Raw genomic sequence first — 20,633 nt, 5'->3', positions numbered from 1 at the left:
TGGTTGTAAATATATTTTAGATATCTTATGGTCATTTATAGTGATTTTTTTTTTTGAATACCAAAATACACCTCTCTTTTTATTTTATTTAAATGGGTCTGCTACATTATTAATTTCATCCCTGAGCCCTTCATTTTCAAAGTCGCGATGATCGGGTCTTCACACTTGTTTTAAGGGTTCCAAGTGCACTTCCTTGTTAAGAAAGAGCGGAGCGGCGCTTGGAACGTCCCAGGAGGCGTGTATCTGAATCCACAGTCGTTTTTGTTAGTTCTCTGTAACACTGACGATTCACTCTCAGCGGACGGGACAAGAGAGCGCGGTCAGCAGCAGTGCAATTATACAGCTTATGGGGATGCAAAGTAAATGGCGAACTTCGGCGAAAATTCCAACTATGATTTAACACATGGTAGTGGTATACTATGGGGTGAAACATTTTTTGCTAGCACTTCTGCTAAATTGAATTCCATATCACTTACTGGTAAGTTCAAGACGTATTGGTAAACGTCTTGATCGCTGCTAACATTGAGATGCACATTTGTGACACATGTAAGCAGCTTGCGCTGTCCTCAGTACTCACGTGAAATTGTCTGGCCTGCCTACACGTATGTGTGCGTACATTCGCGTGAATCTAACTTCAATTTGGGGAGGAAACTGACGAAGCTATCCGCTGAAATGAAAGATATGCAGACAAAAGGAGAAAGTGTATCGTGTTGAGCCAGATATCTCTGTTAGTTGTCAGTGTAGGTCCATGGGCAAGGAATGCTAATGAGCGAAAGCAGAGCGGAATGGAGCCCCCCCCCCCCCTCTCTCTCTCTAGTGTGCAGTGTCTCGTTCCTTCTCTCTTTCTTTCTGGGAGCACAGGGGATCGATAGCTGACCCGATGGTTTGGCCAATGCTTTATTTATCTGGCCGAGCAATGATATTATCAGCCTTGAACGTTATATACAGCAAACGTCTTCCTAAATCAACACAAAGGGATCGCTTACACAGCGATCTGAGCTCCCCCTCCCCTTACACACACACACACACACACGCACACACACATACACAGTCCATAGACACGCACGAGCGCACACACTCATGCCACACAAAGACACACACACATAGGCTACCACACACACACCTTATACTATATCCACAAATGAGGATATGTCGTACCCTGTAGTGCTGGATTTGGTCCACGGCATAAAGCCTGACGGGGAGGTCTGTGGACATGTATAGTACACAATTGCATAGCGACCATTTAGATTGTTAGCAGCATTTGGTTGACTGCATGTTCGTCCATGTGTACAGCCAAGTTGTGCAGCCATTCTGTTACATAGCACACCCATTGGAATGAATCACTTCACCGAGAAAGGTGAGAATTCCGCTGGATAGTGTTTCTCAAATTTTGGGGACGTTTTGAAAGCTGGGATTGTGTGATAAGGACATGCCACCTTGACACATTTAGACCCGGGACAGATATTATACCACTAGTTTTTGATTAAGAAAAAAAACTTTGCAATCATATTCTTTGATGTATGCCCACTAATCTCCACTATGTACAGCTAGGCCTACTGCAACCGTGCACGTGCACCCAGAATTTCGGCTATGTGGAATATTTTGTCGTGATCTGTAGGCTAAATTATTAACGATAATTTGTGTAAAAAAAATGGAATAACAATAATTATATTTCAAAAAGTACGCTCCGCTGTCACATTTTACCCTATAGGCCGTGTTGCTTTTTGGGGTGTGGTGTGTGCGACGTTTAGACCCCCTTTGCTGTATGAGGTTTTGAAAATAGGTTCCCTGACAACTGGGGATAATAAATGTGACGCTTTCAGACAGATATCTCAAACGTGAAATCGCACCCAGCTGCTTGTGTAAGCAAACAAATAGCTCCATGTTAGGCGTCCCTCTCTTACAGTTTGATGAATGAAACACGACAAAGGTAAATGGTTATTTAACTCATTTAGGAGTAAAACTTTGGCACGTAGAGTATTTCTCTCATTCACTGGCACTTGCCACCGATATTTTGCTTTATCGAGCTATAACGGCCATTCTCGGTGAAAAAGACTGAAGGCGGGAAAAATATAGGCTACAGCACACTGCACATTGTTATAAGAGGGTACACCACTCCATAAGACCACAGCACACCGCAAACTATTCACAAACGTTATCATATTTGGGGGGGAATACATTAAATATAATTGCCACCGATTTTTCTCGCCGATTATTTTGGCTTGGCCACTTCTGGTCAAAATAATAGGAACTTGTTATTTCAGACCCCGAATAACAACCAATTATAGGTTTAAGTGGAGTTTATACAAGACGAAAACACCCTTACGGATCAAACAAAAGCTTTTTAAAATTTCATAATTGTCCAGGAAACGTGAGAAACACAACACCGATAAGTTTAATATGTACCAACAAGACATAAGATTACATAATTTCTGAAGTATGTTTGTATTTTGTAGGAAATTATTGCTCGGTTAATTGGGAACACATGGCACGAACTCAGTTTGAACTATTGCTCATATGGCACATAGCCTACCAATTTTGTTGCAACTGAATGGTTTTGCTCACCAGATAAAAGCGACTAAGCTACGACTGTGAATATATTATGCGGAAACGTCAAAAGTAATACTCAGATCAACAATTTAGAAGGAAGCATGAGATATTCAATGAATAAATGACAACAGGGTATTGTGTGTGTGTACTCACAGTAAATGCAATAAGGGGATTCAACATTAGCCTAAAATAAAAAAGTAACAATAACAATGAATTAAGATATGCGAGTGTGTGCTAATTTCAGCTCGTTCTTACTGGCTATGTTTGCAGAATACATCTGCAAGAGTGCCACAAATCTCTGAGCATTATTACCATTACTAATGTGATGTACCCCAAACTCTTAAAAACAAAGAATCGCATTCATAATGCATCATAGACAGTATAAAGTCAAATGCGAATGGCGCCCTAATTCATATTTTTTTCAAAAACATTACGCACAAGACATCTGATAATTTATCGAAAGCGCACGTAAATATTTAATTGTTTGCGGGATTTAAAGGATTCAGCTTTGACTAAAATACACAAACAGAGCACCAAATTAATGCTTTAAAAACATTTGTAAATGTGTTAATGTGAAATATTACCTGTGAAATATATTTGAGAGATGTTGAATCACAGAGAGAGGAAATGTGCTCACATGTTCACATCTCGGTTGTTCTGTGAGGTTTAATTGGTGCTAAATTGAAGCAGGCCCGAAATGACTTACACGGTTCATGAGTCTTTGCGCTCGGTACATGCAGCCAAACACCATGGCCAACGACAATGCTCATTTTCGGAATGAAGATCTCAATATATTGATTTAAAATTACAAATAACGCGCCAGTGACAAGAATACTGGCACGCAAGAATACTAATACATATAAAATAAACCACATCATGCATATACATACATGAAATGATTATATAATGAGGAAAAAGCAACAAAAGTAAAACACGAATCCCTCCTAAAACAGGCCAATAAAAAAAAATCTAAAACGACTGACACTGTTAAAGCAGTTAGAACCCTCATATTCACTGTGGAACAGTTCTTCCTACATGGAGACACATTCTTGGAACAAATAGCCAAAGTAAGCACTGTCTTTTATCGAAATTCTGGAGAAACAGTCAGATAACCTCCTAATCGACGTAGAGGAATGTGATGATGAAGGAACGCAAATTCTTCATTTAGTATCTTCCTACTCGTTTGCCCGACACTGAGTTCAGGCCATTTGCATAGACACAGAGCAGACTCCCCGTGTGCAGTTAAATTGGGCCGTTCATCTTTATGCGCCGCGACATAAGGTTTTGTTTTGCCCACAAAAATCACACTTTAAATACCTGTTAATAGTATTTCCGAGAACAATACACAACTGACAATGTTTGTCAGGAGAAAGCTACATATACTTCTTAATACTAAATGTTTATTAAAATATTCATTGATCTGTTTTTTTAAGAAGTACAAAGGGGGTTCCCCAAACATGTTAATGAGATGTCCTCCCTGACAGTTCTTCAAATTGTTTTTGTACTTAGCTTACCCTTATAAGACTTCCGCCTCCGTATCGACTGACTGTATGTTACAACACATTTACCAGACTGATTACACATATTACGGCCATTCTGCAGTGGATCTACTTCTGCTGAACAGCGCTTGCGTCAAATTGAGAGGGACAACATAAAAACAATGGTTCAAACTGGACTGCGTTGCTTCGTTGTTGTTAGTTTCTTGGGATGAGCGGTGGATTGGAAGATCCGCCTTAATTGATATGGTGGTGAAAATATCCCTCGACAGAGTGCATTCTTCTAGTGCTGTCTGGGAAAATATTAAACATTAATGCGCTGAAGCAGCTACGGAGATTTGCACCGCTAGCTAACAACACAACATAACAACGCAAACACCAGACACTGCACGTATCCGTGTTTGCATGCGTTTCCATAAACGCACGTCAGTATGCGTCTGAAACCGTACACAGACAACCACAGCACACATCTAATCCAATTGAGTTATTTGCTAAATCAGTGGCATTCCCCCCGCGACTAAACAAAATACATTTATAAACGATTCCATAAAAGGGTACAGGTGGATGGTAGAGGCCACTGCTCTGTATTTTTTTTAGCATGAATATGTAAAAAGGCTCAATAAATAATGGCGCAATAAAGGGCCAGTATCCATTTTTTTAATTTTTGGTTTTGCGCTTCGTAGGTTACTCCGCACCAGTCGGTATATATTCGATCTTGCGCATCACATGAAAATTCTTGAGAACAAGATATTGTTGCCTACTTGTTTTTAATAGTACAGTCACCATCACACAACTCTTACCAACGGATCCTGCTGAAAAAGCTGTATCATGGAATAAGCAAATCGAGGCAACAACCAATAAAATCCAAGAAACAATGAAAATTTCAAGACGAAACAAACAAAATGTATTTGAAATGATATATTAAAAGTGCTTTTGAATTTTCTTTTATGTCTTCTTCCATTTTTTTTTAAACTGATGATCGACTCCAAACACACTCATAACCAGGAAAAGTTTCAGGTGTCCTGTCCTCAAAATGTCCATGAGGTCAAGTTTGTCGCTGAGGTGCACGTCCGTAGCATCAATTGTAATTGGAAGGTCAACCATCAGTGATAATATTGTCATAGCGATTAGACCGTTTTTCTTATTTGTCTAACTTTCTTTATTTTTCTGTTTTAAATTCTCACTTCAATTTTAATTCTTGTAGAACATAGCTTCGACAACATATATCGCACTCATTATAAGAAGCAAAAGGTTATATCAAAAATTATTAGTATAGAATCACAGAAAACCTGGTTTAGAACCAGAAATATACAAAACAGAGAAAGATACATAGACACAGGACATTTCTTATAATTTGCTCGGAAACATTTTCCCGCTAGGTCTTGATTCTTTTTACTGCGCATACGATGTTTTTCATTTTATTTGTATTTTTTATACAAAAAAAAAGAAAATAAAGACTAGTATTTTACAAAATGAAGAGTCGTTTTCTTGTAGATGAGAGCGGATTTACACAAGAGTAAGTCCATTCCTTATTTTCTGTACATAATGTATTCCATCTCAGATCTCAGTCCCAAAAAAAAAAAAAAAAAGGGGGGGGGGGGGGGGGGGCAAAGTCCTGTCTTCTACGATGTTCAGAAACGAGGTCCTATATATTGTCTTCTTATTCAGGTTGCTTTTGGTCCTTTTACGTTCGTTGTGTTTTTTGTTTTTTGTTTTCTTTTTCACTTTCTCGCTCGGATCATTGGATGGACATATAAGGCCAGTTGAAGCTGCTCCCGGATAACAACATATCCCTTATGAGGGTTTCAATAGGAGTTTTACCTACCAAGCGGACGAAGAACAGCTGCTCAATTACTGATGAAGAGACGGTACGGAGAGAAGGCAGCCGCAGCAAAAGCTTGCCAAAGCGGCTCGGCTGGTTTGGGTACTGGCTTCTCACGTATTCCTCGAGGGCGCACTGAGACTTCTCCTGCAGGCTTTCGATGTGAGCCGCATCTGACAGGCCGCAAGCGTCTGAGCAGCCAAAACACAACACAAAAGGACCCAGGTTATCATTTAACATTCGCGTTATGGGTTAGTGTCAAATTGAAATAAAACACACACACTGCCATGTATACTGTACGTGCTAGATCGCTCTAGAGCGAGAAGTGCTCGCCAAGCAGGCAGAATCACTGTACTAAGTAAATTGGGACTGAATATCACACAATGTGCTCCCGCTTACGCGGATACCAAGACATGTGAATAAAAAAACGGTTTGAAACTGACATTTAAGAAGCCCCAAACTCCACATTTCACAGCTAGCCAATAGCGCGTAGTGGTTGCATGGCACTTTCATTTTTTCAGGGACTATGGAAATGTATAAACTTGGACAGCAGAATAAGTCTAAATTTCCACAATTGTAATAGGGCTTAATTATCCCCAATGTGGATATTCTCGGCAATTTATTTGGCCGTTCTTGGAGGATGTGTCCTTCTTGGCTTGCCTTGAAACACACAAACAAGGCCGCTGGAAGCAATCATAATTATCAGCAGGACTGAAGTCAATAGTCACGCTAGAAACACGTCAGAATAACAAAAATAGACCACAGAGACACATACATTATCAACACTTTGGTTCGTATACTGTGTTCTTTTACTTTGAACCAATTAGCTCAGCAAATGGAATACACATAGCTAAACAGAAGACCCAATTCGTAGCTCTATATTTAACCTAATGTTGCATTAACTAGGCAGCCGCGACTGCTCATAGCATACATGTCATGCTGTAACGCCTAGCAAAAACCCTGAGGAAAAACACCGGCACGTGCACCGTTATATTTGCCTAAAGGGTTGAAACAGTGTTGTAGCTAACCTGCAAGATACATAGCTAGATCCCCGAATCTGTATAATGTATTAAACATCAGACAATGGTATCTAAAAGGCTTTTAGACTGATCTTCGCGAAGCTATAATTCACTGTGGTCAGACACAATAACCTTATGAACTTGTGAACTATGCTGGGTCCAAGCTAAGATCCCAGAATGATTTACAATGACCTTAAACTAAGCAGGGTAGCCATGTATGCAAATCCGTTTGGATTAACAGAGAGGCTCTAGAAATGCCATGTAAAACAATGAATATGGGCAAATTTGTAATAATAAAAAAATAAAACCCTGGTCACAGGATCATTCATATTGAAAAGCTTATTGGAATACAACTATGAATTCCAGCCACTAATTTGCACAAATATGAACAAATGAAAAGGTTTTAGGTTCTCTCTGCACTGTAGGCCCAAAGCATTGAATATGACCCACATTTATATTATATTAGGTTATGTGCATAGACAGATTTTTTAAAATGTGAATCCAATAAATACATTCAGTCATCTTAAAATATACAAAAAGTTAGTAAGAATGCAATAGACATTTAAAAAATGCATGAGATATAACCAACTTGGGACATAAGTAACCAGAAATGACACTATTTCATTGTTAAATTAGAGCAAAGAATATCTCAGGTCTTAACCGAGGCTTAAAGAAAAAATGAAAAATAAAGTGTCCAGTTTAGGAAAGTGGGAATGCACTGAATGTCAAGGCAACATGAATGGTCTGCTTTCACTACAATATGGAATTAGGATTGCTATAAATCAGGAATATTTTCAAATATTTTTTTAATCAGGAAAGATTTAAGTCTGTATTTTCTTTCAAACAATCTTCCAGAGACTTTCGATAAGGATATGCCTGTATCAAGTTCTCAATAATAATAATAATAATAATAATAACTCAAATTGCAAAATACATATATATATAATAAAGTATAATGAAATAATAATAATAATAATAATAATAATAATAATAATCGATCATAAACAATGAATGAAAATGATTAAGTCATAGGGATTACCTAGAATTTAAAAATACACAATGAAGTCAACAGCCTGGAAAAAACTATTTCATTTGAATATCCTTTAGTGAGTCTGTTGGCTAGTGGGCCACAGGGTGACGAGCTGACCCTCACCCTCTCTCTCTCTCTCTCTCTCTCTCTCTCTCTCCCGTCCTCAGCACACATACACACACACACACACACACACACACACACACACACACAACGTATCATCCTTGAACTGAGCACAACGTATGCTTTGTAAAACGAGATAAATTTAAAAAACGACGTAAACGTGAAATTATTAGTTTTTCTTAAATGCAAAAATATTAATATTCCCTGTAAAGTGCATTCTGCGATAAAACAAGGCCCGCCTAACCACTTGAGTCTCCTCAACCAGTGCTAATAAAGTTTATGATGCAATACACTATTTTAGATTTAGAGTGGAGCGTTACAAGAAACCTTTGAAAATGGCTCTCACATATCTCCAAATATTCAACCGAATTTCCTAAAATTGTTGAGCAGCTTGCTGGGATCAGAGATTAAGGCTTTCGGGCCCTCAGCGAGGCCTTGCACGATCCCTGCGCATCTATGTGATTTGTCAAAAGCTCTAATATGTAGTTCATGCAATGCTGTGTTTATTTGTGAAACGACGTCTGTGCCAACTAACGCCGTGTTTAAGAAAGAAATGCACAGTTTTTATATTTAACATGTACCCGGTTACATAAGTGTAGGCCGACGTGTTTACACAATTACAAAATTGACAGTTTGGCGAACTGTCATTACATCCCCATACGTTTTCTTGAAAAAAAAGTTTTTTGAAAAAATTGAACAAATATTTTCTCCCCCTTCCAATTGTTTTCAACGCAATATGAACCGTAATTGGAATTGTCAGGATGGTATAGAATGCCTCATCCAAAACACATATTAACACTCACGGTTAGTGAAAAGCACACCGCATAGACTACATAGCGGAATGTCACTGGGAATTTTCACAAATGATATTTAATCTGGGGTCCAAAAATGGTTTCATACATTTGGTTTCCTGTCCGTCAGTTTATTAATTAATTAGACTGGACACGTGTTGAGTAAATCACCATACACGCAATAGTTCAGAGAAATTCCCACGGTCTGTGATACACTTCTGATGTTGCAGTTTTGTCATGTTCTGCATTCTGATTAAAACACTATGATGAAATGGAGAACCATATTTGACTATATATTTGAAAATATTGTTTTTCTTGTGACCACAGTTCCGAAAACACTGCGCGTCATAGTGGGCTCTGAGTTACTTCAGTGAAATCAATTTGGGGTCACATTAAATATTGTGTAACGCGTTTTAAAAGTGGAACTGAACACGGAACATACTAAGAAAGCACTCCCCTTATTGGATTTACTCCCTTTCTCGTCCCCCCTAGCAATGAGAGGCCTTCGCTTTTAACGGCTCGGTCAACACTCACCTGATGTAAAGAGGACTATTGCTTTGATGCAGCTGTACTCTGCCGAGTCGACGTGCAGGGCTTTGAGCTTCTCGACCTGCTCCTGGAAGATACGAATGTGATCCATGAAAGCAACGACCCGATCCGCGGACATGGGCGAGGCGTGGAGGCCCGCCGCGGCGAGCAGAGGGGCCACATGCAAGGGCATGGAGCACTGAGCCGCGTTAAGCACAAACAACTCGCTCCACGTCAGCCTGAGAAGCGACACCTGGTCTGTGATCTGGAGATCGGGGAAGAAAGGGATGTTCCTCGCCCATTCCACGGCGCTGAAGAGCAAGCGAGCAGCCAGTTCGCATATGTTCTCGATGCCCATGATGTTGTTCGGCTGCATGCACTGGCTCCCGTATCTGGAGGTCGGGTAAGGCTCGGCCCGGAGCAACAACGAGATGTATCCGGAGAGATAGCAATGGCCGTTGAGAGGGTCCCCGTTCGTCAGCGCGTACTGGCCTGGGTTCGGCTGGGTTGGAGGCATTCTTCCTCGCTGAACCGCTGACAAAAAGAAAGAGAAGGAGAGGAAATGTGCATCCAGGGCTGATGAACATTTGAGTTTCTGTGCAGCCTGTGTGTTCCACAGAAATGGCTGAACTGACATAGTCTATCGCGCCTATTTTCTGTCACTCCACGACATTGTATTTTAAACGGTAGTAAAAATGTATTAATTTGTCATGAAATAATAATAATATGCCGTGGATATGTAGCCTATATGTTTGCATGTGGATACGCCATTCTGGAAAAGGCCATGTGCATTGAATTCCAAGCGCCAGCTTTTGTTATAAATTCTATTTGAAGTTCCCACTCTACATCAGTCTGGTGTCTCACTGATTCAGTGTTTATCTACATATTTGTGTGCATACATGAAGATAAACACACACATACGCACACGCACACACACGTGTTTCCTTCGTAATAAGTGCACTCAGTCACGCCTGAGATAAATCACTGCAAGAGCAACGCTAAAATAACTCATGCTATGATACTCGATGTTAGTGGAGTGAACCCATTTAAATATACACTCTCTTTACACCCTTCCAGCGCCTAAACACGCGATTCACTAACTACCTGAATGCAAAACACAATCGTCTTTGCAGTTCCGGCAGTTGTTCTTCTAATTCGCAAAAAAAACAAAAAAAACAAACATAATATTGACAAGCCGAGTCAACACATTTATGTTTTGTTGTTATGACCCGAGCAAAAACACCTACGGGTAATAGGAGTCTAAACCGTGCCTACCATCAACAAGGGTACAGAATTAGTACTATATAGACATCACTTATGTTTTACATTATAAATGGAGGCTTTACAAATACATTATGTACGTCCTACACGCGTGTTATATTTTAAAGGAGAATATATATTTTTTTTTAATGCAGTAAAATATTCTGAGCGCATCTACAGCAGTAACCATTTTAGGCTATTACTATTCTTCACTGTAGTGAAAACTATACTGGCGAGGAAGGGATGTCACGGCCTCTGCCGAGACACACTACAATTCTAAACAAATCCCAGCACAGCATAACTTCTGTAAAATAACATACATTACACTTGTGACACTACAGAAGGGACCTGACATATGCTAAAAGTCGCCAATGCCAGCTATTGCTATCGCATATGCACAAGTATGTGCAAAATACTACTTTTGTATGCGTGCATACGTACATACGTCCACACACACACACACACACACACACACACACACACACACACACACACACACACATTTGGGCAATGACTAAGGAGATATTTAAATACTACATTTTCATGAGTATGGCTATATCATTTCACGAGAAGAAAATCATATAGCCTACGTTTGCAGAAGCAGAGAAATACACGGCGATCTGGGTTTTTACTAAAATGGATAAACAATGAAATAGGGTTTTGCTTTGTTACACGACTCACTAGACCTTCGAAGCGATGAAATTTTTACAACACACAAGAATACACGCGCGTTTCCTTTGTGCACAGCCTACGCACACAAACATATACACATACGCGCGCGCGCATTCATGCATGTTTTTTTAGGTTTTTTTTTTTACACAAATATAAATGACCTTCATGGTAAATAACGCGCCGGTTTGCCTATGGAAGTTGCGGTGTGTGTAAGGTGTTGCGTTAAAAAAATATATTCACCTTCCCGCCGCATGCCCACTTTTAAACACTTCTTCAGCCGACAGTACTGGCATTGATTACGGTGGTGCTGATCGATAGGACAGTTCCTGTTGGCACGACATGTATACGTTAAGTTCCTCCGGACACTCCTCTTGAAGAAACTTTTGCATCCCTCGCAGGTGAACTGACCGTAGTGTTTGCCGCTGGATTTGTCTCCGCAAACCACACATTCAATATGCTGTTGACTCTGTCCAGAATTTTGGCTCTGCCCCTTGTCGCCAGCAGTCCCTGGCGTTGAAGGGGGTCCTGGCTGACTCGGGGTTTGCGGAGTGTGCGGTGCTGCTGACGCCGCCTGCTGTTGCTCCCTCGCCGGCTGAGCTGCTGGATTCGGGCCGCTCGGAGTTCCTCCGGCCACGTCTTCCTGCGGATCTCGCCAGACGCTAACTACCATTGCCATATCTCGGGCCCGAAAAGTGCTATAAAGCGAACTAATCGCTGGGATTCTTGTACGTGGAACAAGAGGTAATATCAGACACACGGCTGTGCAAAGTCAAATCGAAGCGGGCGATCACATAGGAAAGTGAGAGCATAGGACAATCAATACATTCAAAATGCAAAGTGTCGAGCGAAAAAGGCACCCGATCAGGATATGCAAGTATCGGGAGGCCAGTTCCAAGGTAAATTGCAGTCAGCCATTCAGGAACCCAATCTTGGAAAAAAGAGCGCACGAGAGGTAACAATTACAGTTTGGTTTAAAATAACCAGTTACGAGGCAGGACCGATTCACCGAGACGAAGAAATAAAAATGAAATATTAAGGAAAAAAAATAAAAAACGATCCAAAGTCTGGCGTGAAATAAATCCCTTTCTTTTCTTCCTTGCCCCTTACTCCTGTCTTCACTGGTGGAAGAGAGGAAAAAACTGAAGAGCGGAATTTTATGTCTATATTTTCAAAATAAAACTCATCTGGACCAACAAAACGACGTCGTCGAAGTGCCCCTGTAGTTTCACCTCTCCGGCAGGAATGGAGCGAAAGAGAAAAGATAAAAAGAAAAAACAACAACTAATAGAATATGCAAGAAGGAGAGACCCAAAAATGAATGCGTTTAAACGGGAAGACCAGCAGAGCAATGTTTCCGAAACGGGGATCTGCGCGAATGTCTGTATATAGTGAACTTTGACACTACTATTGAAACTGACACGTTTCTATGGAGATCGCTGCGCCTTATATGGTGCTCGTGTCAAGGAGCCAAGAGAGGGGCTGCTGGCAACTGATAATCAAAGGCGACTGACTGGTCAGAGCCCTGCATTGAGGAGGGGGGTGGAGGAGGGGGGGTTTGGGGAGGGGGGGAGAAAAATGGGAGGCTAAGGTTAGCCAAGCCTCCTTCACTCCATTGGTTAGAGTCCTCGTTCCTTGCTACCTACGACTGGGGGGTTCTGACAAGCACAATTTACATTGAGCTCGCCCCGCGCTGCTATTTACTTTGAAACCTGATTAGTATGGGTCGTCTATTGTCACAAAAGAGGAAGAAACCCTGGACAGAATAGCCAAAAAGAGGGGTAAAAAGAGGGGAACATAGCTCGGTGCACGTGAAATAAACAAACGGGCGAGGTGAAAGGACTCGAGTCGAGCCGAGTCCCCCCAAAGTTTGAGACGGTTTTGTTTGAAGCTGCTGTCTTAATTATAGCCTAGATGCTAATGTGACTGACTGTATCACTCCCCTGGACGGTAATGTACAATATGAAAAAATACGCGCGCTAACACGCTTCACATATAAAACACTTTTCATATCAATGCAGAGGAGAACATAGCGCAGCGCAAACGAAGAACATTTATGTAAAAACATCTATATTGCAAAAAGCGATCGCTTAATAGCTACTACAGAACCAGCCGTGATAACAGTGGCCGATTCTGATTACAGCGAAACGCGGAACCCACAGCTTGAAAACCGACAGAGATATTGGGATTGGTAATGCATCGCCAGAATACAACACGAATGCCATGTTATGTCGCTATTATTACAGTAATTCCAAAATTAAGTTAAGTTGCTTGAAAATTGCACGGGGAATCCGACTGTCTGTATTGAGACAGAGAAGCCTGCACCGTAGCTACAGACTTAAAATGTCTGGATCGGACTGCCATCTAGCGTACAGTAGACAATTACAGGACCATAGTGCTGCATAATTTATTGTAATAAAGTACTCTTTAAATACATTTTATAAACATGCAGATGTATATGGAGCTTTTATTAGCACTAATGCGATTGTTTGATGTGGAGTGCAATAAATCGCATCTTGTCACTTTGCAAGCATATTTGCTGAATGAATTTTTTTGTCCCAAACAAAAAAAAGTTTTTCAAAAAAAGACATTCTGATTTTGCATAAGAGTATTGTGCGTTAAGGAGTAGACCAATAATCGACTTGACATGCGTATATTCATATATGTACAAACATTAGGCTATGTCAAATGTGCTAGTGCGCTCCCTTACAACTCTTGAATTCTTCAGCATAACAGTTTTATAAGACAAATTGCCGCAGTGGTGAACGGCCAGGGCTAGTGTGGGTTTATAGTTGGTATTACTTCGTAAATGCAGTGTACAAATAGCGAAGAGGCAGCAGTACAATAGCATGCAAATGTCGAAGCGCAGCCCCCAGTAAATGCAGTTCTGGGGGGGATGTCTGTTTTTGACTATTCAGCAACGGCGCTTTTCGCGCTCCCTCTCCCCGCTGCTCCAAATAAACTCTCGGTCATGTCTTCTGCTTCTTGAAAAGGTGAAACGAATAAGATTAAATCAGACAAAAGGGAAAGTTCTGTAAGTGTATCATCAAGATTTTACTCCACAGATTGCGAAGAGAGCGCGAGGGAGAGAGAGAGGGAGAGGGAATAGCGAATGAGAGGAGAGGGGAGAAAGCTCGCACGAAAACAGCGAGGCGCGAGGCAGACGAGGGAAAGTGGACACTAGGACATTTAAAGAAGAAGCAGACACGGAAAGCTGTGATGTGTTGGATGGCAGATCGAAACATCTGAATTAAACGTATTTCTGGCCGGTGAGTGCACGATTTCTCTGTAGTATTCAATTCATAATTAGCCGTAATAGTCAGAAATATTGTCACACTTTGCCATGACCACAAGCAAACCAGTAAATGCTGTTTTCTGAATGCATGTCATACAAACGATTGAAGCTTCCTTGACACAAATTTCTGAAAAATAAGCAAGACTGTTTTTTATTATATATATATATATAAATATTTAAAACATTTTCTCAGAGCGAGTTCCGCCTTTGAATACTTGCACAATGTGTTTATGTCTGTGCATCGTTACTGGCGGGCTAACATCTTCCAAGAAAAATATATTTTTCAGGTCGTATAAGCTTCTCACCTGCCCTGGCGTATTTGTTGTTTAATCACATAATGAAAAGATCGATAGCAGCCTGTTTATCTAAGCGATAGTGTCAACGAATTGAAAGGACAGTTACACGATCGACTTGGTCACTGAAAGATAGACAAACACAGGAGCACAACTTGCGAGTAACTGGGCAGCTTCGGTACCCAAGATGTTCATTCAAAAGTAAAACCACACAAAATCACAACGGTAAATAAGACATTACACGTAGGCTATTGTGCTCGTACGGGTAGCATCTATCTAACACGAGGAATTTCCTTTTCTGACTCGGGTTTCCAAGACGATAAATGTTATTAGACAGTGTTCAACGAAGTTAAGTCACTGCAAACTTATGGCATTCCTTCCCATATTTAACTAGCCAAATATTCTTAGAAAATGCGTGGGTCAAGTCATTTAAGTACCTATGATTTTTATGTCTATATTTACAATGCAGCAATTGCAGCAATGGACTATTAGCTGCACCTGCGACATTGTAAGGATGTACCATTTCTTGAGAATACATTTAAACGTGTGATGACCAGTATGTGATAGCATCACATGCAATTTATTATATCATCAGTATAAAGTTTTTTTTCTGTAAATAAGACCACATGGTCAGTGTAAAGTTATAAAAATACTACTATATATACAAAAATAACACTATATATACTTAAATTGCACATTTGCTGGGGAACTTTTTGCTGTTGTAAAATACACATTTTGGTTCATGTATCTATATTACTGTAGGCTACCTTATATTAAAACAACAAATATTTACTGGCTATATTTACAAATAACAACATTTGATAAAGTGATAAACACATATAGCCAAGCTGAATTATATTAAAAGAAGACGGTCTTTATGACATTCTGCTCACTCACTTTAATGATATGTCAAATTCATGAGTGAAACAAGTTATTCAAAAAACATGTTTTGAACTGAATATAATCCGTAGGCTACATTTGATTCCCTCCAGGAATAGTTATAAAATGCAAAGCAAATCCATAGTCGCCAGCCTTCGTCATTCAAAATCAGTGGTGAAAACAGCGGTGCATTAAAATGCTTTTAAAATAACAAAAAACGCATTATGTTTACCATTTCTATACTGTTTTTTTACGTTCAGTGATCTAGATGTTACACGCTACATTAAAATGGATCTATCAAATCACTAGACCATTTAAGTCCAAATTAACGTAGGCTTTCATTGCTTTTTGCGATACTTTAAAGGCCTCTGTCGGGAAGCCACCTGTAAAAACAAGTCTTATGTTTCTCTGCCATGAGAAAGGGTTACAAATTACCCAGACAACCGATCTCACGTGCAATGCTTTCACATTCCCGCGTAGGCTCGCGTCGGCTTTGAACTGTGCGGGCAATTTGTAAACGTGGGGTTTGGTCGACGCTTTGAAATAAAACCATTTATCCCCATCTTTTACTTAAGCAGTGATATATCGTGGAAACATATTTCCCAAAGAGCCTATTACTTAAACACTGCGCGCGAGGCCTGGCCCATTCTCAGCAAATACCAGGGAGCAGCGAGTTTTATGTGGGAAGCATTTTTAACCGTTCGGTCAAAAGGGGGACATATTCAGACTACTTATATATTATTTAAAGACAAACAATCAATGCAACATCGATTCACTATAGGACCAATTACGGATTTTAATAATCGGAAAAATACTTCACTTGCACTAAACACTATTCATACTTGCCACCAAGGTAGCCTAATATGGTCTGACCTTCCATTTCAAACTATGAAAAACATTTTTGTGACATATTATGCAGGTTTTACGCAAGGTCTAAAAATCTTACATAAGTTACTTTTCAATATTGGACACGATGCGCTTTCTTCCTTATGTGTGATGACAATGATGTGTTCAGGCTAATTAAACATAACAAATGCGTTATTGCATTTTGCCTGCTCTAAATAAACATAGGCTGTTTATTTTCGGTGGCATTAGAATACAGAAAAATTAAGACGGCTGCAATTCCTGCTCTTGCTATGAGCACAGCATGTGCGTAACTTTAATGTGCGAGTTAGAGGTTTTGTTGCTACTACCGTTGCTTTGAGATCCTGCAAGTTGAAAGAAAGGAGCTGGGGGCCTTTGTCCAGTCTGATCCTCGGCTATTTCGGAGGCTCAGATTGGTGTGAAAGGGACTAGAAGGTCACTTGAAATCGCCTTTTATCTGCTGCCGTTTTCTCTATGGGCCAGCGACTTTCAATAGACATAATCTAATCGCCCTTAATGGGAAGGGTATTCGTGAGAAATGGGGTAAATATCTTTAATCGAGAACCACGTCACTTTATATTACGATATGTAACAAATGCAGCATGAACGGTCACACTTCAATGGCTCTTATTCTTGAATGCTGCATAAACAGCTAAAGACGTGTATGTGCCACATGGCGACTGATATCACGTTATTCAATTTAAATCAAGTATGAATTGAGTGAACTAGTGCACGCAGATAAGAGCACTCGAGCTCGCCTTAAAAATCCAGGGCGTTTTCGCTTAAATCAACATTTGAAATTAAAGACATGAAACACAGTTCATAAGACGTGCACGCCAGAACCACGTTAAGACCAGGCGATTTTGCGTTAAATAAATACATTGAACAATTCATAATTTAATTACTCTTCATATATGATATCAACATTTATTTCCATTAACATCGTCTACAAATACTTTAGTTGAACACTTTTCAGTCGTGAAAGTAGGGTGCACCTAAACTTTGAGAATGTCCTCTTTTAGTTCACATCAGTGACAGGTAACACAAAGCCATGCGTAATCACAAGGGACTATATGTTTGAAAAGCCGTAAAGAGGCCGAGTTTACGCATGTTTTAATTGGGCTTTAACCAGCTATATTATATAATCAGCTCTAACTAATGGGTTCGCACCTGGATACGGTACCGTTCATTCAAATACACAGATGGATGCGCAGCTAGGGACAAAACGGACACATTTTTGTTTCTCATTGGGTTTTTTTTCTAGTTCATAAATACGTCGAGTAGTTAGACACGATGGATATGGCCACATAGGCTTCAACCTGGAAAAAAGACTAACAGCAGACAATAAGCCCGAAATGACTTCTCCAATTAGCTTGTGGTTAAACTTTAGTTAGAGGGACTGTCAGTTTATGCAACGGGTAATGGTTTTATTGCTCACAAAACCATCATCTATTTAGAGCATATGTGCTAATTAGTTTGGATGTCTCCAAGACAGACATCATAAATTCATTAGCACTCAAGCATCAGTACATATACTGAACTTTTACCGTTTAGTAGTGCGAGGGATAGAGATGACGACAATAAAGTATAAACATGTTTTCCATGTAGTCAACATTGGACGACAAACACATTCTAATGACGAACAAGACACTTAAAGAACAAGATAATGTAAAAAAAAAAAACACACACGAAAAGTAACACATTAGAACAAACCTGTCATTAAAAAATGGGGCTCTATTAAAACATAGAAAAAATAGGCCTAACTTTTTAAAAGAACAATTCAATCAAAAATGTAACAGAAATGTCATACGATCTTAAAAAGGTATAAAGTGTCAAACACGCCTAAAAAAAAAATCATCAATGGAAAAAAAAAATTCGATGGATTTATTCGTATACATTATCTTGTTTCAGTAATCAGTTTTTGCATTAAAACATAATTTGAGCAAAGTCTCTACAAGTGAGAAACATTTCATAGTCCATAATTCAAAATGGGAAATAGCGAAGTTTTGGACAAGAACGTAATCAAATTCTGCAGTAACCAAAGCGCAAAACACATCTTCGACTGCAGTGAATATTCATTGAAACATAAGTAAAACAAAAAAGGACGATATTATTTTTACTCCATTTGAAATGTAATTCTCATGCAGATAACGAATTGGCATGTAATTTCGGAGATTGCGAGTTTTAGGCATTAAGGTAATACACTATCCAATAAATTAATCAAATTGAGAACACAACTAAAACGCATAATGATTATATTTTTCACACTCGTTTCTGTCAAAGGAAAAGTACGCATTCAGGCTGGAAAATCATAGTAACTTTCAAATGGTTTTATTTCAGGAAACGAGGGGGCAAAAGTTTAATTCTTGATCAATGCATAAAGTATGAAGAAGCTTTTTAAAATTCTGCACGCGGATTACCTTTCCTTCCGTCGGTCTATCATCAGGAAACATACTGTAGACAGGCAAAAGACACTAAGGCCGAAGCGCTTTACCTTCTTATTATATTTGCTATCTATGTTAAACTACTATTTAGTCAGTTTTAGTAGTATTACAATAAAAGGACTGCGTAGAGACTTGTTACAAAAGTATTTTTTTTTTAATTGAGCGCGGACTTAACTGTATTATGATGATAAATGATGATACTCCTCAACATATAAGGACAGTTTAGTTTTAGTAATATTACAGAGCCATAACAATCACGATGAACTTGCCTACACCAATCTATCTTTTGCAGGAAATGGGTGGACCGACTTCACATAACCATAATAGGGTTCTTAAACACACACACAGCAGGCGTTTAATTAGAATTCTCTTTGGTTTGACCGCCACCTAGGAGTAACGTGGTACAGCTAAACGAACACGTTTACTTCGAAAAGAAATGTGTGGTCCTAACGCATTTACATTTTTCTACAAACACACCCATTCCAAACAGTACATTAGTGTTGCCAATTAGTAAAAAGCGCACGTTTAACATATACTACACATTGATTCACCACCAATAAATAAATATGAATATTCATTATACATAATGACCACACACATTTAACATTATAGGTTGTGACATAGATTTCGTGGTGATGATTACACTGTATATATCAATGATAGAGTATTACAAACAATGAAACTTCATGGCATAAATCATTCTCACACCCTCTGATTCCACATGTAACGCAAGATTAGTCTTTCCCTCAAGTAACTTATTAGCATTGAGTGTAAAGATGCTTAACTGTAGTGGCCAAAACGTTCTCACTTGACAGTTACGATGCACTTACCGGATCAAGCACCTCTCAGCCATGTCCACATACACATACAGGTGTGCGTATACCTATTCACATTATAGGGTGTTGCGTGTGTGTGTTTGTGCGTGTGTGTATGTGCGTGTGTGTGTGTGGGGGGGGGGGGGGGGGGGGGGTCGGTTTGTGAGCAAAGGTTTTCATTTACAGGAACACCTTCAGGTAGATCTTACAGGTAATATTCAACTACTTCAAATTCTTCTCGACCGCTTCATAAAGCATACAAATCTGTGACCCACCCCACACATTGCGGCACTCTGGCACACTCTAGGTAGCTGTGGTGAGGAAAGACGGCAGCCGTTACACTGCGGTGTTGCACAGGAGAACATTTATTGGATATTTAGCCGAGCTTCACCAGGCTAATATCAAGCGTTGAGCAGTCAGGCAGAGTGGAACAGAAAACAACTTACTCTCCCGTTCGGCTGCGCTCAATACATTCAGACATTTATAGACCACATCTCCCCCCTTAATCTCAGAGCAGGTCAGTTCCCATATAACATGGTGTGAGCAGCAGCACCGCTCTCTCTTCACGCACACACCAAGGTAGTCAGGGCACCCGCAACCACAAACTCTGTAGCTAGGAAAGGTGGATCATTTTCTCTGGCCATTATTGTCTGAGTTTATTATTATTTTTTTAATTACATGAACATTATTTCATTATTTCAGAATAGACGTGACACTGTCTAGAGCACAAACGCTGCATTATGGGCTCTAAGTAG

At 39.8% G+C, this 20,633-nt stretch overlaps 1 protein-coding gene across 1 annotated transcript; it reads right to left on the bottom strand.

Moving 5' to 3' along the window:
* Positions 1-4,794: 4,794 nt before the first annotated feature.
* nr2f1a (nuclear receptor subfamily 2, group F, member 1a) lies at positions 4,795-12,747 on the bottom strand. Its single transcript, XM_061261276.1, has 3 exons — positions 11,532-12,747; positions 9,366-9,893; positions 4,795-6,059 (listed from the first exon to the last, which is right to left on the bottom strand). Exons 1-3 carry the CDS (start codon positions 11,965-11,967, stop codon positions 5,785-5,787), a joined length of 1,239 nt encoding a protein of 412 aa, XP_061117260.1. The 5' UTR covers positions 11,968-12,747; the 3' UTR covers positions 4,795-5,784.
* Positions 12,748-20,633: the final 7,886 nt, after the last annotated feature.

This window comes from Conger conger, chromosome 11 (genome assembly GCF_963514075.1).
Source record: "Conger conger chromosome 11, fConCon1.1, whole genome shotgun sequence".
NCBI lineage: Eukaryota > Metazoa > Chordata > Actinopteri > Anguilliformes > Congridae > Conger > Conger conger.
Note: the sequence above shows the minus strand (reverse complement) of the source record. Positions and strands in the feature narration are given on the sequence as shown.

Coding starts and splice junctions, on each gene's coding strand:
- nr2f1a (XM_061261276.1), bottom strand. CDS start 11,967: ATGGCAATGGTAGTTAGCGTCTGGCGAGATCCGCAGGAAGACGTGGCC. Junction 9,894..11,531: donor AGTGGGCATGCGGCGGGAAG/GTGAATATATTT, acceptor TCTTTTTGTCAG/CGGTTCAGCGAGGAAGAATG. Junction 6,060..9,365: donor AATAGTCCTCTTTACATCAG/GTGAGTGTTGAC, acceptor TTGGCTGCTCAG/ACGCTTGCGGCCTGTCAGAT.